Raw genomic sequence first — 23,189 nt, 5'->3', positions numbered from 1 at the left:
TGTGTTACAATACTGCTCTGCACATCCTGTCCTTGAATGACAACCGCAGGGGAATAATATTGTTATTATGTTTATCAGCTGAAATTTCTGTCTTTCATTTTAGGCCAAAAAATGGGAGATGTACGAGAGACACATGTACAAGAATGAATGAATGGGTGGTTTGTGTTTTGTAGCAAACAGTAGTCCTGTGATCCACTATTGCAACGGTGCATTGTGCTAATACGTTTTACCTGTTGGTTTGTTTATACCGAACCAGCAGTGGTGTCAGTTAGGATGACTATAATTCATGAATTATTTGTGTTAACCCATAAAAACCCAAACAGCCACTGGTGACCAAAATCATCTCCTGATCTGAAGTGAACCGCTAAACCTATGAATCCATGGAAATAACTGGTGTAAAATACGGTTCTTCATCTTTTCACAGTCATCAGATATGACCCATTTGGATGTTCAGAGGCTCCGTAGTTACCATGGAAACACCGTCATCTTCTTCAACAGGGCTATCAAACATTGGGCCTGGGGGCCAAATGCGGCCCACCAAAGGTTCCAGTCTGGCCTGTGGCATGAATTTGTGAAATACAAAAATTACACTTAAGATATTTACAAAAATTTTAGTTCAGGTTCCACATACAGACCAGGAAAAATATTATTATAATAACACTGGGTTACAAAAACATGTTTTTTGTAAGTTGTCTTGGATTTTTCAACTGAATTCGGACCATTTTGCACCACTAAATCCAAAAATGACATCTGTTTTTCTCAATCAGGTCAGATTTTTTTGCTAATTTGATTTTGAAAAATTTGATCTTCTCACAAAATTTATTACATTTTTGTGACTTTATCAGTTGATTTTTTTTATATAGTTCTCACCCAAAATAGGTTTTAAGAGAAAAAAAAATCATTTTCTAACAGGATTCCTGTTAGGTACAATGGTGTACTCACCGCAGATGTAGCAGAATACGTCAGGCTTATTTTTGCAAGATCTTCTAGTTGAAGCCATTTCATTCACCTGTAATATTAAAAAAAACATTAATCATAAATTGGCAAAAGTAAAATCTTCAGAACTCGTTTATTGCAAAAAATATGAACGAATTTTGTATCATATGATGTGAAAATGCCCATAAATGTAAGCAAAAATGTTCAAAAGCCAATATGTAGCATAGTTCAGAAAGTTGACCTGATTGAGCAAAATTAATGTGATTTTTGGATTCAGCACCAAAATGATCCTAAATCAGCTCAAAAAACTGAAACAATACATTTGTTGTTGACCAGTGTAATCTATGAATACTTACAACCCCAAATTTTTCTCTTGTAAATGTAAATATTTTCATGTAATGTTTCTGTATTCACACTAAAACAAACTATCATTTCACAAAAAATTAAATATCCTGAACATATATGAATAACCTGAAATGTCAAGAGAAGTAAGTGTAATTTTACCAATATTCTGTCTGTTATTAAATGTTTTGTGTATTTGTAGATCCACTGTGATCTGTAAGTAGTAATGAACATGTGGAAATGATAAACTGAGACAGAATATTGGTAAAAAAAAAAAAAAAAAAGCTAATTTTAGGTTGTTCATGTTCTTCACATTATTTTAAAGGATAGTTTGTAGATGTAAACATTTTCATCATGTAAGGAAAGTTTGGAGCTGACATTATTTATATATATTTATGTTATTATTTTACTGGGCCGGCCCACTTCACACCAAATTTGGCTGAATTTGGCCCTTGAACTAAAGTGAGTTTGACACCCATGTTCTGCAACATTGATTCCCCAGTCAAACCCATGGAGTTGGATCAGTGACAGTGGATGGACACACTGGGGTTATGTTCAGTTAATGGTAGATTTGACTGAAAAAGTCACTTTTTCATCTTTTTTTTTTTTTTGTTTCTGACATAATAACCCACAACTTCAATCAGACTTTTATGAACATCTACGTGATCAGTAAGTCAAATATAGAAAAATACTTGATTTTCACTGAAGAAATGCAAAAAAAAAGAGGACAATACTACAACAAACTGATAAATCACTTAAGAAAGGGGTCATATAGATATAGATATCCCTTGGTGCAGTAATCTACACCTGGATTTACCACCTCTGTCCACAATAATAGACATTATATAGACTAAATGTCCTCTAAAATTAATGTTTATTGCAACATAGTATAGCAAACTATTACATGATCAAAAACAAATTAATTTTAGCAAAAAAAAAAAAAAAAAAGTCTCTGTTTTGAATGTCTGGGGTCACCAGAAATGTGTGATGTTAAAATGGGGTCAGGAGTAAAAAAAGGTTGGAAACCACTGCACTGATTGCATTGTGGGAAATGTAGGACTGATGTCTGTCGTTCAAAGTGTCCTTAAATGAACATATCAAATATATCCTGATAGTGTTTGTCTTCATTCAGTTCATTCATAAACTTAATGCACTGGGTCCTCAGTAACAACTTTTTTCGCTTCCACAACACAAACAGACAAATGATGTAGGAGCCTCTGCAAGTCTCAACAACGCAGTTCAGAACTCAGTCTGAGGTTTTACATCCACTGTCAGGTCTGTACTGCTCAGAGCTGGAAGAAACACAAATGATGAAAGATCACAACCCAACACACAGGTGACAAGTACAAACAGTCTTCACTCAAAAAGAAATACGGACATACCTGCTTGGAACAAAGTTCAACTTCTTTAGTGCAGTAAAACTAAGACCAGGACCTGAAACATTCGTGTAAAGCAGTTCTGTCAAACTCATTTTAGTTCAGTTCCATATTCAGCCCAGTTTGATCTGCAGTGGGCCAGACCACTAAAATAATGACTTAATAATCTATAAATAATGACAAATCACCGTTTTTCATTTTGTTTTAGTACAAAAAAACCTCAGTTAAATTATGAAAATATTTACATTTTACAAAAAAGATGTGAATAACCTGAAAAAAAACACAGAAGTTTCATTTGAAAAATTAGTGCAAGTTGAACACTATTCTGCCTGGACTTCTTATTTCTACATGTCCATTTACACACAGTGTTCCATAAACATCTGGGAACAGGCAGAATATTGTTCAAATGTTGGAGTTTGAACTAAAATGTGAACAGTTTCTCCAATATTCCATCTGTTATTCTGAACACAACTGCAGATCCCAGTGGATCCATAAATGCACCAAACATTTAGGAACAGACAGAATATTGTTCAAACTGCAATTTCAGGTTGTTCATCTGTGTTTATATTTATGTATTTATTTGCATTTTATTGTAAAGAATAGTTTTGTAAATGTTAATATTTTCAGAGTGTCATGTGATTTTTTGCACTTAAATTTTTTTCCAAGAAAATCTGCAGTTGTCATTATTTCTGGGTTATTGTGTTGTTCTTTTGACTGTAGATCACATTGGTCTGTATGTGGAACCTGAACCAAAAGGATTTGTTCAACCAGGACTGTTCAGGTTCATTTATGCACTTTCATTCTGCAGGGCCGGAATGGAACCTTTTGGGGGAGGGGGGGTGGGGGGGCGCATATTTGGCCCCCAGGACGCATGTTTGACACCTGTGATATAAAGCATAAAAAAGGCTGTTCAAGAATATTACTATATATAATATATTAACCCATAAGGACTCAGTGTGACATTTGTGGCAGTTCCCAAATGATTTTTTCTCTATATTTAAGTGTCCTTAAGTGATTTAGTTTATAGTTTATTAGTTTATTGTATCGTGGACAATCCTATTTAATTAAGTGTATCAATAACAGTAAAAAGGGGCAGCTTTAGCCAATAGGCACCCTAAAAAACAATATATTACAGCATTAAAAAGGGAGAGTTAAGACAGCTAAGAGACAAGATAAACCAATAAAGATAAAAAAGATATGAGAACAGTGAAACATCAGTCCAATCATACAGAGACAGCACATATAATCCAAACCGTCCAAAGCAGCACATACAATAGAATCACACAGAAAACATCAGCACAGAATGACAGACAGGGATGTAAACAGACATCACATATGGACACACTGCATCCACCATCATGACACATTTATTACCATTTATTGCAATACTATCTTCAGTATTTTGTTTTTCGGTGAAAATCTGGTATTTTCCTGTATTTAATTCACTGATCATGTAGATGTTCATAAAAGCTCAGATTGAAGTTGAGGGTTATTCTATCAGAAACAGAGAACACCTAAGGACAAGTTAGTTTTTCAGTCAAATCTGTCATTAACTGAACATAACCCCAGTGTGTCCATCCACTGGCACTGATCCAACTCCATGAGTTTGACTGGAGAATCAATGTTGTAGAAGATGACGGTGTTTCCATGGTAACTATGGAACCTGTGAACGTCCAAATGGGTCATATCTGATGACCATGAAAAGATGAAGAACTGTATTTGACACCAGTTATTGACATGGATTAGAGGATCATGAGTTCAGGAGTCTTTTTGGAAAACACAAGACATTACAGGTATTTGTGTTAAAATGAAGGAAGTAAAAGAACTAATGAAATATTCGCACCTTGTTACTTCCACCTGTTTTCCATTTATGTTTGACTGGGATATGCACAGAGACTGAGCAGAGGTCATTGTGACACACTGTCGTTTTCTGCCTCCTGAAACACTGAAGGAAAAGAGTGAAGTCCTTGAGTGTCAGACATGTCTACAGAGAAGCCGATGGGAGTCACACTACCGGCAGCTGCTGCTGGATGAGATCACAAAGACGCTTTATATGCACATGACAGACGGCAGAGGGGGAATGATAGTCTTGTCTTGAGATAGGTTTCAGCGGGTAAAAGATAAAAAGTTTTTTAAAAATGGAATGGGAAAATGTGTGGGATTATTAAAAATGTAACTTTTTTACAACACTGACAGAGCCTTGGCTGTGGGATATTATTGATATGAACAGAATTAGTAACGTTTAGAGGGAAATATAGTAAGAAAACCTGTAACAAAGTAAAACAAGACAAAAGCATTCACTGTTGTGAATGTGAGGAGGTTTAATCGTCTCCCTCAACAGAAAATGCTGTTTTCACACACACGCTGCCAGCTGCCAGTGTGGGGTGGTAATACCAGCCTGAAGCACCCACAGGTTCATCACATATAGAAGAAACACTCATCTGTCAGATTCCACAATGGTCACATTCATTAGATTAGATTAGATTAGATTAGATTAGATTAGTTTGGATTAGATTAGATGGAACTTTATTGATCCTTGGACAAAACCCTCAGGAAATTGAGATTCCAAATAGCAAAAGGCAACTGCACATTGTAAAGTACTATATATGAATAATAATAATAATTAAAGCCACAAGCGGCATTGAAAGGCCCTCGCCAAGGGCATGTCCAGTACAAGTATGTCCATCATCCAGCAGGTGGCACTCTAGCGCCAAATTTTATCGTCTTCTGATGAATGGGTGTAGGCCTGGGAGATTAACAACAGATTCAAATTTATGCCAAATCGGTGTTCATATGTCTGAACTGATGCAATTTTCCTAAAGGTAAATTTGTAGGAGGTGCTATAGTGCAAAATTTAAATTTTTCCAATGAAAGGATGTAGACCTGGGAGACAGACGTCAGAGGGAAATTTGAGCCAAATCAGTGTTTTAATGTCTGAGGTGAAGCAATTTTTGTAAAGGTAAAACTTCTAAAAAAAAACTCCGAAAAATTTGCTGAGTTTTCGTAAATGTTCAGGGGGTCAAATTTGAGCTCAAAGGGTAGGAGAAAGAAAAAAAACATATATTTTTTTAAAGTTATAAAAATATTGATAATCTGAGCAGGAACAATATATCCATTTCCATGGTAACCACGTATTTGGCTTTATTTGAAAGCTCTCAAGCTCCCCCACATGTCTGTGGGGTCAGAGGTCACATGTCGTGCACTTACACACACATGACTGACCCCGAGTGGGCGTGTCCCATTGACTCCCATTCATTCCAAGCAGGTGTAAATATGTGGGCGTGTCCATGTCCTGTACATGTTCTTAAATATGTGGGCGTGTCCATGTCCTGTACATGTTCTTAAATATGTGGGCGTGTCCATGTCCTGTACATGTTCTTAAATATGTGGGCGTGTCCATGTCCTGTACATGTTCTTAAACAATAATAATAATAATAATTAAAGCTGCAAGCAGCATTGGTCGGGACCTCGCGCTCTGGCTGGGTTCCCCCTCCCATGCTACCACCTGTTACCGGTCACACCTCATTCTTGTTTTTTTTGGCAGATTTATGTTTTTTTTCCCGATTTATAATAAGACTTTTATTCTGAAAGACCTTACTGTGTGTGTGTGTGTGTGTAAGAGAGAGAGACAGAGACAGAGAGACAGAGAGAAGCAGTTATAATCTTTTTTTTTTTTAATTATGCAAGTTAGATCAGTAATACTAGTAGTAGTAATAGCAGTAGTAATAGAAGTATAATAGCAGTAGTTGTAGTAGTACTAGTAGTAATAGCAGTACTAGTTTTAGTAATAGCAGTAGTAGTATTAGTATAAATAGCAGTAGTAGTATTAGTATAAATAGCAGTAGTAGTAGTAATCTCAGACACATGGTTGCTATGGACTCTACAGTGTGTGTGTGTGTGTGTGTGTGTGTGTGTGTGTGTGTGTGTGTGTGTGTGTGAGAATGAGAGGGAGAGAATCAGTCATAATCAGTTTTTAATATTCTCCAGGTTGGATCAGTAATAGTAGTAGCAGTAGTCTCTCTCTCTCTCTCTCACTCACTCACTCACTCACTCACTCAGTTGCTATGGACTCTCCATGGTTGCTATGGGAGCATAAACATGGCAGGTGCACCTGATCAACACTAATGACTTAGAGGAGACACTGGAGTTTCAGAGAAATGAACTAAAAACCACCTGTCAGACAAACTGACGTCAGTCCAGAACAGTAGCTCCTATCTGAAAAATTCTGTCATGTCAGACTTCTGGAAGGTTGGAGCAACATTTGAATGTATAATGTGATGAAACAAAGTCAGAAGTGAATCAGCAGTGAGTGTACGAAGGTGGAGTTAGTCAAACATGTGAGTGAGACAAATGGAACACAGGAGGGAAGGAGGGAAAAAGCAGCAGTTGTTGTGTTTGGAGGCCCACAGATCCAAAACTAAACACTTTAACATTCAAATGTCAACAGTCTGGGAAAGAAAAGACATTTTCCTACATTTGGATGTAGAATTTGTTCCTGTAACCCCAGAAATATGAGAGTTATGATGAGTTGTTTCTAGACTTTCAAACCAAAACAGCCTCTGCACTGTTTGAGCAGCAAGATTTCAGCCAATCAGCTGTCAGCATGTGTGTGCATGCGCACGTTCACCTCACATGGCTCCTGTAGATCAGACATGTGACTCAATACAGTTAATACTGCAGTTCACTCACACACCATTTCTCACATAAATTGTTGTAATTCGAAAACCGTATGTTATATCGCAAAAATTTTTTCACAGGAGTCTTCTGCTGTCTTTTGTGGTCGCTTCAATAATATGTGGGGGAAAAGTCCAAATTGAATTTTCAGTTTCAGACTTCGCAACTTTCAGGGCTTCTAAAAAAAACCCCCCACAGTTATCACAAAAGCGCGAGATCACTTTTTTGAAAAGGGTTCACTCTATCTTCTGGCACTATGTAGAAGACGATACGACAAATGGTGTGATCGGAGTTAGTTTTAGAAATTTTATTTTGAAATGCAAATTGCGAACTTCCTGTTGGAGCTAGCTCATAGGTGTCAGCATGTGATTTGTTGGGCTCTATTAAACGAAAGTTTTGGCGTTGGTTTCGTGTCTCTACGACATTCCTACTAAAAGTTTGCATTTTAGCATTTTTTTTTTAAATGCATATTGCGAACTTCCTGTTGGAGTTAGGTCATGAGTGTCAGCACGTGATTTGTCGGGCTCAATGAGACAAAAATTTTGGCGTTTGTTTCATGTTTCTACGACATTCCTACTGGCTGCTAGGGCTTTTTTGTGATTCTAGGGGGCGCTAGAGAGCTCATTTTGGTTAATTTTTACATTTTATCAAATTTTTCGCCAGACCTGACATGCGTGCCAAATTTGGTGAGTTTTTGAGCATGTTTAGGGGGTCAAATTCCAGGTTAAAGTGGCGAGAGAATAATAATATAAAAACCAACGAAAAACAAAAACAGCAAAGGCCCTCTCCCTCATTGTGTGAGAGAGAGGGCCTCTCCCCGTCAGGGCTCGGTTCCTAATAATAATAATAATAATAATAATAATAATAATAATAATCTTTATTTATGTAACACTTTTCATACATTAAAAACTGTAGCACAAAGTGCTTTACACAAAAATATGTGGGCGTGTCCACGTCCTGTACATGTTCTTAAATATGTGGGCGTGTCCACGTCCTGTACTTGTTCTTAAAGGTCTCAGTGTTGTGAATGTGAATATGTGTGAGAGTGGCGTCAGTGGCGAAAGGCGACCGCGTCACAGGTGATTTCGTCCTCATGCGCCCACTGCAGACTCAATAGGCCCTGCGCCGGCTTCACTCGGCTCGGGCCTAATTAACAAAAATGAACAAAAGTGAATAGAAAATGTATAAAATAAGAAATAATGAGAAAATAAGCAATGAAATGAATAAACCATGTAAAACATTTATTGAAACCCATGCAGTTGGATCAGTGACAGTGGATGGACACACTGGGTTCATGTTCAGTTAATGAGAGATTTGTCTGAAAAAGTCCCTTTTTCTTCAGTTTTCTATTTTAATGTAATAACCTTTGAATTTAGTCTGAGCTTTAATGAACATTTACATGATCAGTGAATTAAATAAAGGAAAATACAGGATTTACACTTAAAAATGAAAAATACAGAGGACAAACATGATGATAAATCATTTATGAAAGGTTAAACAGAAGTCGCTTTTCCGTTGACCCTCAAATTGCACAAAAATATAACTTGCACATAAAAATTTCCCTAATGGAAAAATGACCATTTCACCAAAACTCTTGTTTTTTGATGAAAACTTTTTGCACTTGCATGAGGTGTTTTTTTTGGGCAAAGAGGAATTGGTATATTATGCAAAACTGCAACGGAAAGACCTTTTTGTGTAACTACAGTCGCATGAACAAAAAAAACAAAAAAAAACAAAAAAACGCATGTTGATGGATGTTACAACAACTGAAGAAGAAGAGTTTTAAAACAAACGTGTGGACACATGAGGAAACTGAATCATTTTAGTGGTAACAAGCATTCTAGATTCAAGACAACTGAGATTTGCGAGCATTTTCCCAGATTTAGAGGGTGGTCTGAGAGAAATATGAATATGTCTATAAATCAACATGATATTTATGTTTGTCGCCATGTTTATGGAATGACTTCATATTTGTGATTGAATTTGTGATGTAATGAAAAAACTGACATTACTCACCTCTTTTTAAATTAGTGATACAGTTAAAGTGACAGTGGAAAGAAAAATACAAATAAACCAAAGACAAATCAAACAAATAAACAAAGAAAAATAATGACAAACAACAACAATGACAGTATCATATTAGAATGAAAAAGATATTAAACCTAAAGAGCAACTAAGCAATATAGACTGATTAGGAACAATAGGGAAAAGGTAAGGGGGGGGGGGGGGGGGGGGGGGGAGTGAGAAAAGAAGACAGAGGAGGGAGAGAGAAAAAGTGAGAGAGCTAATAATTATTATAATAATGATAATAATAACAATATATAGTGATAATGCTAATAGTGTTGTTGTTAGTATTACTGTGGTGGCAGCAACAATAATAGTGAAATGGGTTAAATAATTACATATTTATATCAATATACATTTTTTTCATCTTATATCAATTTGAATTTATATCATTTAATTTAAATTAATATGGCTATGGGGTGGGGGTGGGGGGGCAGACACATTACGCACTTCTGATTTTCTAACATTTAGTAAATACTGGTAAAGTTTTGTGCATATGGAAAAGTGACTGGAGAGAACTATTCCTATGTGCAGTGACACAGAAGTATCTGTGGGTATTATTGGGTTAATTCCTCTTTCAGCTCTTCGTAGAAAATATTTAATCTTGTCCATATGGGAAATGCCTCTGAGAATCATACACGTGTTTCATATGTAGACTGATCCTGAAACAACCAGGTGGTGCGTAAGGGATCATTCCAGTCATCCACTGAATCATGTTTATGAAGGAAGTGTTGAGCCGCAGTCAACACAACCTACTTTCCGAACCCTTGCTGCCCTTTATCAGAGCCCTCATCCGTTTATTCAGCGTAGATATCAGCCGTAGTAAGGTTTAATCCTAATCCACTTGTATCTTGTTTTGTGTAAGTGGTCACAGTGCCTCGTCTGAGAAGCTCTGCTATGCCCAGAGTGAGAGTGTGTGACGGCTCAAACTATAACCTGGGAATGAAACAGCCTGAGATAACACATAACTTTTATTTTTTATTTTTGGCTGGAAATTGTAACAGCGGCTATTAAGGTTGAAGGAAAAATCTTTTTTTTTTTTTTTTTTAAATACCAAAGAAGTGAAGGGACTAATGAAAGAGAGGTAACACAGCCAGGTAAGGATCATTTTGCATCAATTAATGTTCATTCTAACAGTATTAACCTATTAGTAATTAACCCTTTAACCCCTGATGTGTCTGTGCTGAGTGTTCTGAATGTATGATTTATTTTAAATATTCAGAAAACTTTAACTGTTTGCTCAATAGGAAACATTTCTAAATGTGCTGATAGAATACATCTTGTCTGTTCTGTCAGACATCTGAGCATGCTCAGTGCACCCACTGCCGCCTGTGGAATGGGGGGGCTTGTTCTTTCCCCCTCCCACCTCAAAGTGAAAATAGACTGTTGGGCTTTTATTGTTACCTCCACCAGGAGGTACTGTGATCACTTTGCTTTGTGTTTGTGTGTTTGTTTGTTTGTTTGTTTGTTTGTTTGTTCTCATCTTTAGTGTAAAACTCTTCCACCCATCTTTCCCAGATCTTCCCCACAGATAGGCCTAGGCCCTGGGACCAACCCAGTCCATTTTGGTCCCAGTAGGACAAAGTTCAAGGTCACAGCAAGGTCACAACATCTACAGTTTTCCATCTGTCATCATTGAGACATTTTCCAAAATTCATCCAAAATTCCAAACGACTCCGATTCTCCTCCAGTTGGATCCACCTGTAGCTTAGAACAGTCTCTTGTATGTGGAACTAAATTGTCCACATCCACTGTGGAATGTGGACTCTGTGGACATTTACACTGAACACTGAAAATCCCATTTCCCACACATTTAAAATTAGAACTCAACTAATATTGATGTGAATTGAATCTAATTGGACAGACACATGACTGGGACCAGATTCAACTGTTTCTGTGTATGGAACAACCTGGAAACTGTTGGATTTACACAGACAGAGTGGATCCACACATGCACAGCGTTCAGGGTGAAGGAGGAGCTCTGAGTTCTGAACACTGGGTTTTTATTTATTTACACCGTTTACTGGTCATTTTTTCTTTTTACTGTTGTTTACAGTGTTGGAGGGATTTTCCTTTATTTATTTATTTATTTATTTTTACTGTGTTTTTACTGAGTTCTGTCTGTGTAACTGCTTTGTGGAGTTCAACCAGGTGCCAAAAAGCAGCTGGACTGATTTAGAAAAAAAACAAAAAAAACAAAGAGCCCCGAAACTAAAACTGCTGGGCCAAAATTCAAATCCTTGTTGTTGAGTCCGTTCCAGTTCACAGTTCATGTTCAACATCTTAAAGGGCTCATATTTGTCTAAACCCACTGTTATTAGTCTGTGCTTCATTTCTTTGTGTATTTGGACCCTAATAGTTCAGTTTGAATTTGAACCCTCCAGCTGCTGCAAAACTATCTTTATATTCATTCCAGCAAAAATCCAGTGGATTTCTACAACCTGTTTGAATTCCTGCTTAATTTTTTTTTGAAGTGTCTCCTGTGCATTTAAAGGGCCAGCGCTCCAAACCCCCTTTGTGGTGTCATTAGTCAGAAATAGTGTTGCAGATGGACCTGTGGAGTTGAATGAATGAAGAATTCAGAGCCAAGCAGAGCATTTACAGTTTATGGAGACCACAGGGGAATGAGGGAAAAGGAAGAATTCCATTTAAAAAAAAAGAAAAAATAAAAATTACTCCTTTAAATCTCTTATTGATGTACATTCTGAGTGTCTTATTTAGTAAAAACATGTCAAACTTGAATTCCTCTCTTTGTCCGTTTCTGTTATTACCCCTTACCCCCCAAAAGGGAGGCAAGGGCTATTGTTTTCAGTTTGGTTTGTTTCTTTGTTTGTTTGTTTACACGTTTGCAGCAAAACTATTATTTGAATTCAGACCTAATTGGGTTTCTAGACTGTCAGTGACCCAGAATAGATGTGGTTACATTTTGGGAAAAATGGGTCAAAGTTCAGATTTTTTATGAATTTTTAAATCTTTTTTCCCCCCGTTAACTTATAATATAATTGTCTATGTTGACATCAACACACGCACAGACATGACGACATCAGACATTTGGATCGATGCCAAAATAAGCTAAATTATGTGTGAGGGGCGGGGCTTATTGTACCTGGAACCACTTGTTCCACCTGTTTTGAGCCTAAAACACACAGTAAAGCAGGGCTGTCAAACGCATGTTAGTTCAGTTCCACATTTAGCTGAATCTGATCTGCAGTGGACCAGACCAGTCCAATAATAACAGAATAATATAGAAATAATGTCAACTCCAAACTTTCCTCTATGTTTTACAGTGAAAAAAAGTAAATTTACATTATGAACAGGTTTCCATCTACAAACTATCATTTCAAAAGATGTGAATAACATGAACAAACTGAAAAAATCAGTGTAATTTGAACACTATTCTGCCTCAGTTTCTCATTTCCACATGTACATTAGAACTGACAGATCACAGTGGATCTACAAACACACAAAACATTTAATAACAGACAGAATATTGTTCAAATTGCACTTACTTCTCTTAAGACATTTCAGGTTGTTCATATTTGTTCAGGTTATTCACTTTTTTTTTTTTGCAAAATTATACTTTGTTTGAGTGTAAATACATGAAAATATTTACATTTACAAGGAGAAAAAATTGCATTTGTCATTATTTCTCAGTTATTCTGATAGTATTTGACTGGTCCTGTCCACTGCAGATTGAATTGGTCTGAATGTGGAACCTGAACTAAGAGGATTGTTATTATCAGTGTAATTTTTGCATTTCACAAATTCATCGCAGAGGCCGGACTGGACCCTTTGGTGGGCCGGGTTTGGCCCCTGGGCCGCATGTTTGACACCTATGTAGTAAAACAAAACCACTGAAGAAAAGGAACACGAACACATGCTCACAGCAGCTTTAATGATCCTGAAACAGACGCAGTTTCACAGCAGCACGTTTTCCTGGAATAATGTGTCAGGGGTTAAAGGGTTAAATGTGCTCAAATTTCCTTATGACAAGATTTATTTTACTGTATTAATGCAGTAGATAATACAATACTGCCTCCAACTGCTATTTTGTGATCATTTTGTGTCTACATCTCACCAGTAAAAGTGTATTTGTCTTTGACAGGAAAAACAGCAAAGAGTCATGGGATGTGGCATGAGAAAATCAGAACCGAAGCTGAAGAAATGTGACAGAGGTGCAACCTTTAGCAGCACCATTTAATCCAACAGTCACAGTATTATTCTCCTTTCAAACGTATGACTCTAACATGTCATTTTGTGTCATTTCTAGTGAGCATCTCAGTTCCAGGTAAACATGAATATTAATAATGATTAGGGCTGTGTATTGGCAAGAATCTGGTGATACAATACTAGTATCACGATACGATATATCACGATATATCATAATACCGTTAAAAAGGCAATTTTTTGTTTGTTTCTTTTTTAAAATGATTATTTTCTTGAAGAATTGAATTCCAGCAGAAATCTGCCCAAATCCTAAACACATTTGTATTTGATCCCAACAGGATCTAATGTTCTATCACCAAATGTTCAAACTGTGTTCAAACTGAAATTGTGTTTTCCAGACATTCCAGTTTCAGATCCTGTTCAAATGTTCAGATTCTATTAGTTCACAACTAACATCAGAACAGGATTTGAGTTCAATCCAAACAAAGGAACCAACATTATTGAATAAAAGAGTGTGAAATAAAATATAAACAAAAAAGAAAACCAAAAAGCTAAAATGAACCTCCACAATATCTGCATTTGAATAAATACCTACAAATATCCATACAGTACTTTTTAATATCGATACAGTACTGTGAAATGATATATCGTGCTATATTGCAGAACCGATATTTCCTTACAGCCCTAATAATGATAGTTTCTTTACACAGTTTGAGTTCAAAAGCATCTGTGTTTAACTATTTCCATCCCATCTACTCTAACTTTATGGAACCTGAAGCTGCAACAGGTAATTCCGTCTACCTGTGACACAGTGGTTGAATGTACTGGAGGTGTCGGGCAGAGGGGTTACTGACTACTGTGGTCTGTTTGGTTTGGTTCCGCAGCCATTCGAGCTGCTCTGCTGATCCAGCGCTGGTACCGTCAGTATGTGGCCAGGCTGGAGATGAGGCGCAGGTGCACCTGGAACATCTTCCAGTCCATCGAATACGCAGGACAACAAGACCAGATCAAGGTAGACAGAGAGAGAGAGGGGGAGAGAGAGAGAGAGAGAGAGTGAGAGAATTTTAATGAAGAAATTAAATTGTATTAAATACTTCTGTATTGAGTAAAGCAAAATATGTGTTGGATTATAAAGCAATGAGGATGTGATATAGTTGACTTATTCTGCCATATTTGAGTTCTTGTATTGAAGTTTGGACCAACACATACATGAGGAACACAAAGCCATTGTTTTTATGACAGAACAGAGCAAAAAGAATCATGTCTAATGTTAATTTTAGGGAACATACAAATGAGTTGTTTATTAAATCAGGATTGTTTCAGTTTACAGAGTTAGCTGAGTTAAGGACATTGTTGATTGTGTTTAGAGCGAGAAACAGATTTTTGCAAATCTGCAGAGATGATTTGTTTTAGTATGACAGGATGAAGAACACAGAAGGAGGTTTAATTTCAAACAGTAAAGGGTTCAAACTAATGTGAAGAAAATGTGTTTGTGTTGTGGGTGTCAGAGTGTGGAAGAGAAGAGCTGTACAAGTATTTTATAGCTTAAGAAGTTGAATAAGGAAAGAATAGAGGAGATTTATCAAAACATGTAATGAAATAATTTTACTTATGGATTTTGGATTTGTTTTATTTGCATTGACAATCATGTAATCTTTTGTTTACTGTAATAACTGTAATCAATCAATCAATCAATCAATCAATCAACCAACCTTTATTTATAAAGCGCTTTTCATGCACAGATGCAACACAAAGTGCTTTACAGAATTAAAACAATTACACAATAAAAACAGAAAAACAATTACAAAGAAAACCCCTCCCTCCCACCCTCCATACTAGACACACACACACACACACACACACACACACACACACACACACACACACACACACCCACACACTTACACACACACACGCACACACACACGCCCACACACTTACACACGCACACACATGCACACACACACACACGCACACACACACGCCCACACACTTACACATGCACACACACGCACACAACAGGGAGACATGGGATGGCACTGAGGATCAAGGAAACGCCCCCTTTGGGGCCGTCCACACTGGGAGGAGCCACAGGCCGTGCCATCGGGGGGACCGGCGGCCGGGCCAAAGGGACCCGAGGACAGTACCCCCACTAGCAGAGCAGACACAGCTCCCAGTGTGGAGGACCCCCCTGAGGAAACACTGGTGTTAAAAGCTAAAGACTAAAAGCAGAACATAGGACTAAGAATAAATAGAATAAATACAGTACCAAGAGTAAAATACGTACGATTATAAATAGAATAGAATAGATAAAATATCAGTGATAAATAAAACAAAATAAGAACAAGAAGAGTTTAAAAAATTAGTTAAAAGCCTTATTAAAAGGTGTGTCTTTAATCTCCTTTTAAAAATACCAACAGTCTGTGCAGTCCTGAGGCTCTCCGGCAGGCTGTTCCACAGGTGGGGGCCATAGTGGCTAAATGCTGCCTCACCCTGGGTTTTTGTTCTGGGTTTTGGTATGGTTAAAAGGCCAGTGCCGGAGGACCCCAGGGTCCGTGAGGGTTGATATGGTAAAAGCAGATCAGATAAACAGGAGGGCGCAAGGCCGTTAAGACATTTAAAAACCAGCAAGAGAACCTTAAAATCGATCCTGAAGCGTACGGGGAGCCAATGCAGCGACTCTAAAACCGGTGTAATGTGCTCCCGCCCTCTGGTCCTTGTCAGCACGCGTGCGCTGAGTTTTGTAGTAATTGGAGTTTTAAAATACTCTTTTTGGGAAGACCAGAGAGCAGGGCATTACAGTAATCTAAGCGACAAGAAATAAAAGCATGCATTAGCACCTCTGTACTGGCCTGAGAGAGAAACGGGCGGACTCTGGCTATGTTCTTAAGGTGATAAAAACCTGTTTTTGTTATATTTTTGATATGTGGGATAAAATTCAGCTCAGAGTCAAAACTCACACCCAGATTTTTTACTAATTGTGTTGGTTTAAGATCTTTTAGTTTTGGTAAAAGTTTCTCTCTCTGGCCTTCAGGACCTATAACTAAAACCTCAGTTTTGTCCTGGTTGAGCTGTAGGAAATTCTCTGCCATCCATGACTTGATGTCTACAATGCAGTTAAAAAGGGCATCAACTGGCCCTGTGTCATCAGGAGACACGGCGATGTATAGCTGTGTATCATCAGCATAACTATGGAAGCTGATGCCGTGTCTCCTGATGACGTCCCCAAGGGGAAGCATGTACAGATTAAAAAGAAGTGGACCTAAAATTGAACCTTGGGGAACCCCACATCCAATTTCATGTGTTCTTGAGGAACATGTATCCATACTTACATAAAAGCATCGGTCTGTGAGATAAGAACAAAACCAGTTAAAAACAGTACCGGAGAAGCCGACTAGGTGTCTGAGTCTATTTAATAAAACGAGATGGTCTACCGTATCAAAAGCGGCGCTTAGATCCAGTAGAACCAACACTGTGAGCTTTTTATTATCAAAATTCCACCTGATGTTATTTAAAATCTTTAAAAGTGCTGTCTCGGTACTGTGGTTCCTCCTAAAACCAGACTGATGTTTCTCTAAAATGTTATTTCTGATTAAAAAGTCGTTAACTTGGTTAAAAACCAGTTTTTCTAAAATTGTACTTAAAAACGGTAAGTTGGATACAGGTCGGTAATTATTAAGAATGTTGGGGTCTGAGTTGCTCTTCTTCAGAAGGGGCTTCACCACCGCCGTTTTAAAGGCGGTGGGGAAGACACCCGTCTGAAGAGAGCAATTCATGATGTTTAAAATGTGTTCCTCAAAGAAGCCATAAAATGTCTTTAAAAGTGATGTAGGAATTGGATCTAAAAGGCAGGTTGTTGGGTTTACTTGGGAGAAAACTCGACCAAGTGTCCTCGCATCAACCAGGGCAAAACTCTCCAGTGTTTCCTCAGGCAAGGACAACAGTCCAGGTGTGTTAACAGACAAAACTTTCTGGGATAAAAGGCTGGATCTGATGTCCTTGATTTTAGTTCTGAAGTGGTCTGCAAAGTTTTCACAAATATCATCTGTTGGTGTCTTAATATCTTTATTAAAATCAGTGCCTGTTAAAATATTAAAAGTGGAGAAGAGGAACCGGGGGTTGTCTCTATGGTTGGTGATGAGTTGTGAGAAATGGGAAATTCGTGCCCAAATTCGTGGAAATTCGTAATGGCAACATATCTGATGGAAGCAGATGTTTGAAGAAAGGGGCAGGTAGTAGAAGTGTTCTTCATCCTGCTCCTTTCCAATCATTTAGACTGGAGTAAATGAATAAAATGAAAAAATAAAGTTAAAGTAAAGAAATTAAAATAGAGAAAAAAATCATTTGGGAAGTGCTACAAAAAAGAAATTAAAGAAAAAGACAACAATTGATGACATCCCATCAGTAACTTATTACTGTCGTACTCTCGTTCATTGGTTCTATGTCTCTGGAAAATGAGGTTTTCCTAAATCTTTTTAAATTTGAATTGAACTTAAACAGAATGTGCTCTTTCTTTGTGACATACATATATGTGCTGTGACACTGTTGTTTTTCGATCTACTCAGCTCTACAGTTTCTTTGGCCACTTGATGGACCACTTCACTCCTGCATGCAGTGAAAGTAAGACGTGTTTGATTTACTGACTTGTAGTTTTTACTGCAGTGCTGTGGAAAGTCCTCCTACTGTGTTAGCTTTATTGTTTCTGCAAGGAGTTCTACAAGGAGTGTAAATATTTACTTCTCGGTCACTTTATAAAGACACAATAAGATAAAAACTATAGAAGATAGAATAACAGGACAAGATCTAATGTTCTGTCACAAAATGTTTCTAATTCTCCTAGTTTCCAAAGGAACTCCCATCTGCCTCAGACAGAAAAAAGTGATTTTAGGAGGATTCAAAGAACCATTATTTAATAAAACAGTGTTCAATAATGATAAATAAAATATAAACAATTAAGAAAAACAAAAAAACAAAAAGGAACCTCCGCCATATCTGCATTTGAATAAATACCTAAAAATATCGATACAGCACTTTTTAATATCGATACAGTATTGTGAAATGAAATATTGCAATATATTGGAGAACCAATATTTTCGAACACCCCTACTTGTAATGTGTGCTGAAATGACCAAAAATAGTCACTTGCCCGATAAAGGGTTCATCTTTCCTGATCTGCTTCCGTCTGTAGGAAATCTAATATCTCACATCTTCCGTGAGAATGAAATATGCCGTGACATTGAATGGGAGAGATACTTCTGCTACAAAAGTGTGGAGGTAGCGGACAGCTACAGCGGTCCTCATCTGACCTTCCCCATGACCTTCTGCGGGGTGTCCAAGCTGGTGGAGGCTTTCAAGCACAAGCAAGTAGGTTCTCAGGCACCTCCATCACATCAGTGACACCAAAGGTACACATCTGACACGAAAATGCAAGGGATGATCCATTTCTCCTCACATTTGTTTTTTCCCAGTAGCAGCTCCATGCTCGATATGTTCTGCAGCTTCTTGGAGAAACTTGGAGACTTCTACGAATTCTTCCCAACATTAACCATGTCTCCACCTGTCATACCAAAGAGATTACCATATGCGGTATAAAACACCAGGCTTTGTCACATCTCCCTGTCGTGTGTCTCAATAAAACCTTAAGATATTATTTGTGTCTTTTATAGGAGATTTACACGGGCACCTGGAGGATCTGCTGTTGATATTCTATAAGGTACAAACAATACGCAAATTCAACATCACATCACAAATAGTCACTCAGGGGCATTTACTGTGTACAGCAGGGGTGTCAAACTCATTTTCTTTAAGGGGCCACATTCACCCCAATTTGATCTCAAGTAAAATAATAACATAATATCTTATAAATAATGATAACTACAAATTTTTTCTCTTTGTTGTCATGCAAAAAAGGTTATTAAATTACGAAAATATTAACAAACTATCTGAAGAAAAAAGATGTGAATAACTGTAAAAAAAAAAAAAAAAAAAAAAAAGTGCAATGTTATCTTATCATTTATACATTTATAGATTATGGATCGGATCTACAAAAGTGAAAAACATTTAGTAAAAGGCAGAATATTGTAAAATCGCACTTAATTTTCTTTAGACGTTTCTAGTTGTTCATATTTGTTCAAGTTATTTACATTTTATTGTTAAAGGACAGTTTGATAATGTAAATATTTTCATAATTTAATATTATTTTTTGCAATAAAACAGAGAAAAATTTGGAGTTGTCATTATTTATAGGAATAGTCTATATTTTTTTTCACATTAAGCAACAAGTACATTTGGAGTCATTATTTATAGGTTGTTATTCAATTATTTGACTGTAGATCATATTGGTCCGTGTGTGGAACTTGAACTAAAACCAGTTCAACACCCTTGAATGTTAATATCTTCAGTGTCATTTTTACACTTTGCAAATTCATCCCATGGGTCGGACTGGACCCGTTAGAGGGCTGCTTTTGGCCCATGGGCCACGTGTTTGACACCTGTAATGTATACTAATTCTAACCTGTTTAGAATGGACTGCCATCGTTGGAGAAACCGTATGTCTTTAACGGAGACTACGTGGATCGTGGGAAAAACTCCCTAGAGATCCTCCTCATCCTGTTTGGCTTCCTGCTCTTATACCCCAACGACATCCTCCTGAACAGAGGAAACCATGAAGATCACATTGTTAACTTGAGGTAGGCACAACAAAATGACATCATGATCACATTTAGACTTAGACCTAGACTAAGGCTACGTTCAGACTGCAGGCAAATGTGGCCCAAATCTGATTTTTTTGCCCATATGTGACCTGTATCTGATCTGTTAAAGACAGTTTGAACAGCACTAATCTGATTTTTTTAAAAACCGACCCAGTCCACTTTCATACGTGCTCCTAAATCTGATACGTATCTGATAGCTTACAATGCGACTTCAGTCTGAACGCCCAGGTCGCATTTATACAACCTCTACGTCATTGAAATACGACAAATGTCACAATTCTGCATCCCAGGAGGAGGAGCGGCGAGAAGAACATACTTATACTAGCTACTAAATACTAGTAATAAAGCAAAAAAAAAAAAAGAAAAAAGGGAAGTGAAACTACATTCAGACAGCAGGTCTTAATGCAAAATTCAGATTTTTTGGTGAAATCTGATTTTTTTGTGTGCTCGTTCATATTCCACATTAAATGCGACTTCTATCCGTTTTGAGTCTGAACTGAATGTGACCCTGAAGTGACCCACATGGACTAAAGCGGTCCTGAAGTGACCCACATGCACTAAAGAGGTCCTGAAGTGACCCACATGCACTAAAGAGGTCCTGAAGTGACCCACATGCAATAAAGAGGTCCTGAAGTGACCCACATGCACTAAAGAGGTCCTGATGTGTCTGATGTATCCTGTACATATCCACTCACTGTATAAATACTTCAATTTACACTTTCTGTACATATTACAATGTAAATCCCACTGTAAATAATATAAACATATATTTTTAATAGACCTGATCCACACATCCACTCACTGTATAAGAACTCCAGTTTACACTTTCTGTACATGTTATAAATCCACTGTAACTCTGAACCCATTGTTGTGTCTGTCTCCAGTGGACTGGTTGTCTATATTGTGTCCAGGTCCGTAAAGGTCGGATAAATGCGACCTGGCTGTTCAGACTGAAGTCACATTATAAAATATCAGAAAGACATCAAATTTAGGACCACATATGAAAGTGGTCTAGGTCACATTTAGGACCACATATGAAAGTGGTCTGGGTCACATTTAGGACCACATATGAAAGTGGTCTGGGTCACATTTAGGACCACATATGAAAGTGGTCTGGGTCGGGTTTGAAAAAATCAGATTAGTGCTGTTCAAACGGTCTTTAACAGATCAGATACAGGTCACATATGGACAAAAAAATCGGATTTGGGCCACATTTGTCTGCAGTCTGAACGAAGCCTAGGTGTGAAAAGATAAAGTAATAAATAATATAAACAGAATACAGTAATAAAGCAGAAAAATACAAGATTTGTACATGTACAAATCTATAGGAAATGGAATTAAAATATACACTCTATACATACACTAATGAAGCAGAAAAAAAAAAAAAAAAAAAACAAGATTTGGGCACTTTACATTCTGGAAAAGTCAGGATTGTGTTTTTTGTTGTCATTTTTACACTTCCATCACAGTAAACCCATGTATGACATGTATGTACAATAACATCGTATCTCATAAATAATGATAACTACAAATATTTCTCTTTGTTTCAGTGCAAAAAAGCCTGTTAAATTATGAAAATATTAACAAACTATCTGAAGAAAAAAGATGTGAATAACTGTTAAAAAAAAAAGGGGAATTTCTCAGGATTGTGTTTTTTGTTGTTGTCATTTTTTCCACTCCCATCCCAGTAAACCCACGTGTATGTCCAGTTCAGGTGTGACTGCATTCATTCCTCATGTTGTGTCCACTTAACGGCATATTCATTGTCTGTTTATTGCAGATATGGTTTCACTAAAGAAGTTCTGGGAAAATACAGGGTAGGTGTATCACTACTAATATTAGTTTGTGAAAATACCGCTCTGTGATTACATTTTTGCCATGCCTGAGACACCCTGCTATTTTGTATCACCTCATGGGTAAAAGTAACCTTCAGATAGTAACGGTTTCAGCTCCAGAACCTCGGGTGTTTACACTGTGGGCTTTCATAAAAATACTTTCCTTTCTTCCTGAGAGCAGAACATTGATACACCATGTCTGACTCCCAGGACAGAAGAATGGTCCTAGTCCAAGTCAACTGCTGCAAAACATTTTGAAGCGGAAAAACTTCCTTTGAGAGACAGACCATGACCTGATCTTACACTGAGCAGAAATACATTTTTAATAGCATTAAGTGTTGCATAATATTTTAACCCATATAGACCCAAACAGACACTGGTGATTAAAACCGACCAGAATAAATGTATTAATATAGAGTGGGAACTGTAGAACTGCATGGACTGAATGTTAAATATCTTTGAGTTGCCACAGAAAACATAAAGTTGTCAAACATGACATTTTATCTTACAATTACATTTATGCATTTGGCAGATGCTTTTTTCCAAAGCAACTTACACTGAAAAACTCAAAATGAAAGACAAATACAAGAATAGATTAAACACATAAAACAGCTGGGGGGGGCAGTTGTCAGTCAGGGAATTCCCTGGACTGGACCTGGAACTGCTGCAGGGGATCGGTCAAACAGGTCATTTACTTTACGTTCATTAAAATGTAATCAGAGTAAAACAAAAATCACATATATTCTACAGAAAGGATAAGTGAACAGCTGCTTTAATACAGTCTTTGCTTAGGAATCAAATTTTTGCCAATAATCCATGCGCAAATATATTGTGTATTTTTTCACCCACTAGGCTAAAGGAAACTTTACATTTATTTATTCCAAACATAGTTCTTCTATCAAAGGAAGCCATGCATATTAGACCTTCTGGAATATTTGTTCATCAGTGCTAAATGACCTGTTTGACCAATCTTGTGCTGAATGCTTCTATGACAGGATGGATGGTTGTTTGCTTCAAAATATTTTAATTAATAAAAGTTATAATGTGAAAGAATACAATGAATGTGCACTTATCGCTACTGT

The 23,189-nt window shown here is 37.2% G+C and overlaps 1 protein-coding gene across 1 annotated transcript in view; it reads left to right on the top strand.

Annotated features, from left to right (window-relative positions):
• Positions 1-10,180: 10,180 nt before the first annotated feature.
• Positions 10,181-23,189, top strand: part of ppef2b (protein phosphatase with EF-hand domain 2b) — a 32,339-nt gene continuing 19,330 nt past the window's right edge. Inside the window, exons 1-11 of the mRNA XM_030148301.1 lie at positions 10,181-10,489; positions 13,498-13,567; positions 13,663-13,680; positions 14,338-14,346; positions 14,444-14,571; positions 18,125-18,179; positions 18,748-18,923; positions 19,031-19,145; positions 19,226-19,272; positions 20,082-20,248; positions 22,053-22,089. Coding sequence (XP_030004161.1) covers positions 13,516-13,567; positions 13,663-13,680; positions 14,338-14,346; positions 14,444-14,571; positions 18,125-18,179; positions 18,748-18,923; positions 19,031-19,145; positions 19,226-19,272; positions 20,082-20,248; positions 22,053-22,089 — 804 coding nt within the window. The 5' untranslated portion in view covers positions 10,181-10,489; positions 13,498-13,515. The remainder of the gene's footprint in view (positions 10,490-13,497; positions 13,568-13,662; positions 13,681-14,337; positions 14,347-14,443; positions 14,572-18,124; positions 18,180-18,747; positions 18,924-19,030; positions 19,146-19,225; positions 19,273-20,081; positions 20,249-22,052; positions 22,090-23,189) is intronic.

The sequence above is a fragment of the Sphaeramia orbicularis genome, chromosome 12 (genome assembly GCF_902148855.1).
Source record: "Sphaeramia orbicularis chromosome 12, fSphaOr1.1, whole genome shotgun sequence".
Classification (NCBI taxonomy): domain Eukaryota; kingdom Metazoa; phylum Chordata; class Actinopteri; order Kurtiformes; family Apogonidae; genus Sphaeramia; species Sphaeramia orbicularis.
The sequence above is the reverse complement of the archived record's forward strand: the minus strand, read 5'-3'. Positions and strand labels throughout refer to the sequence as shown.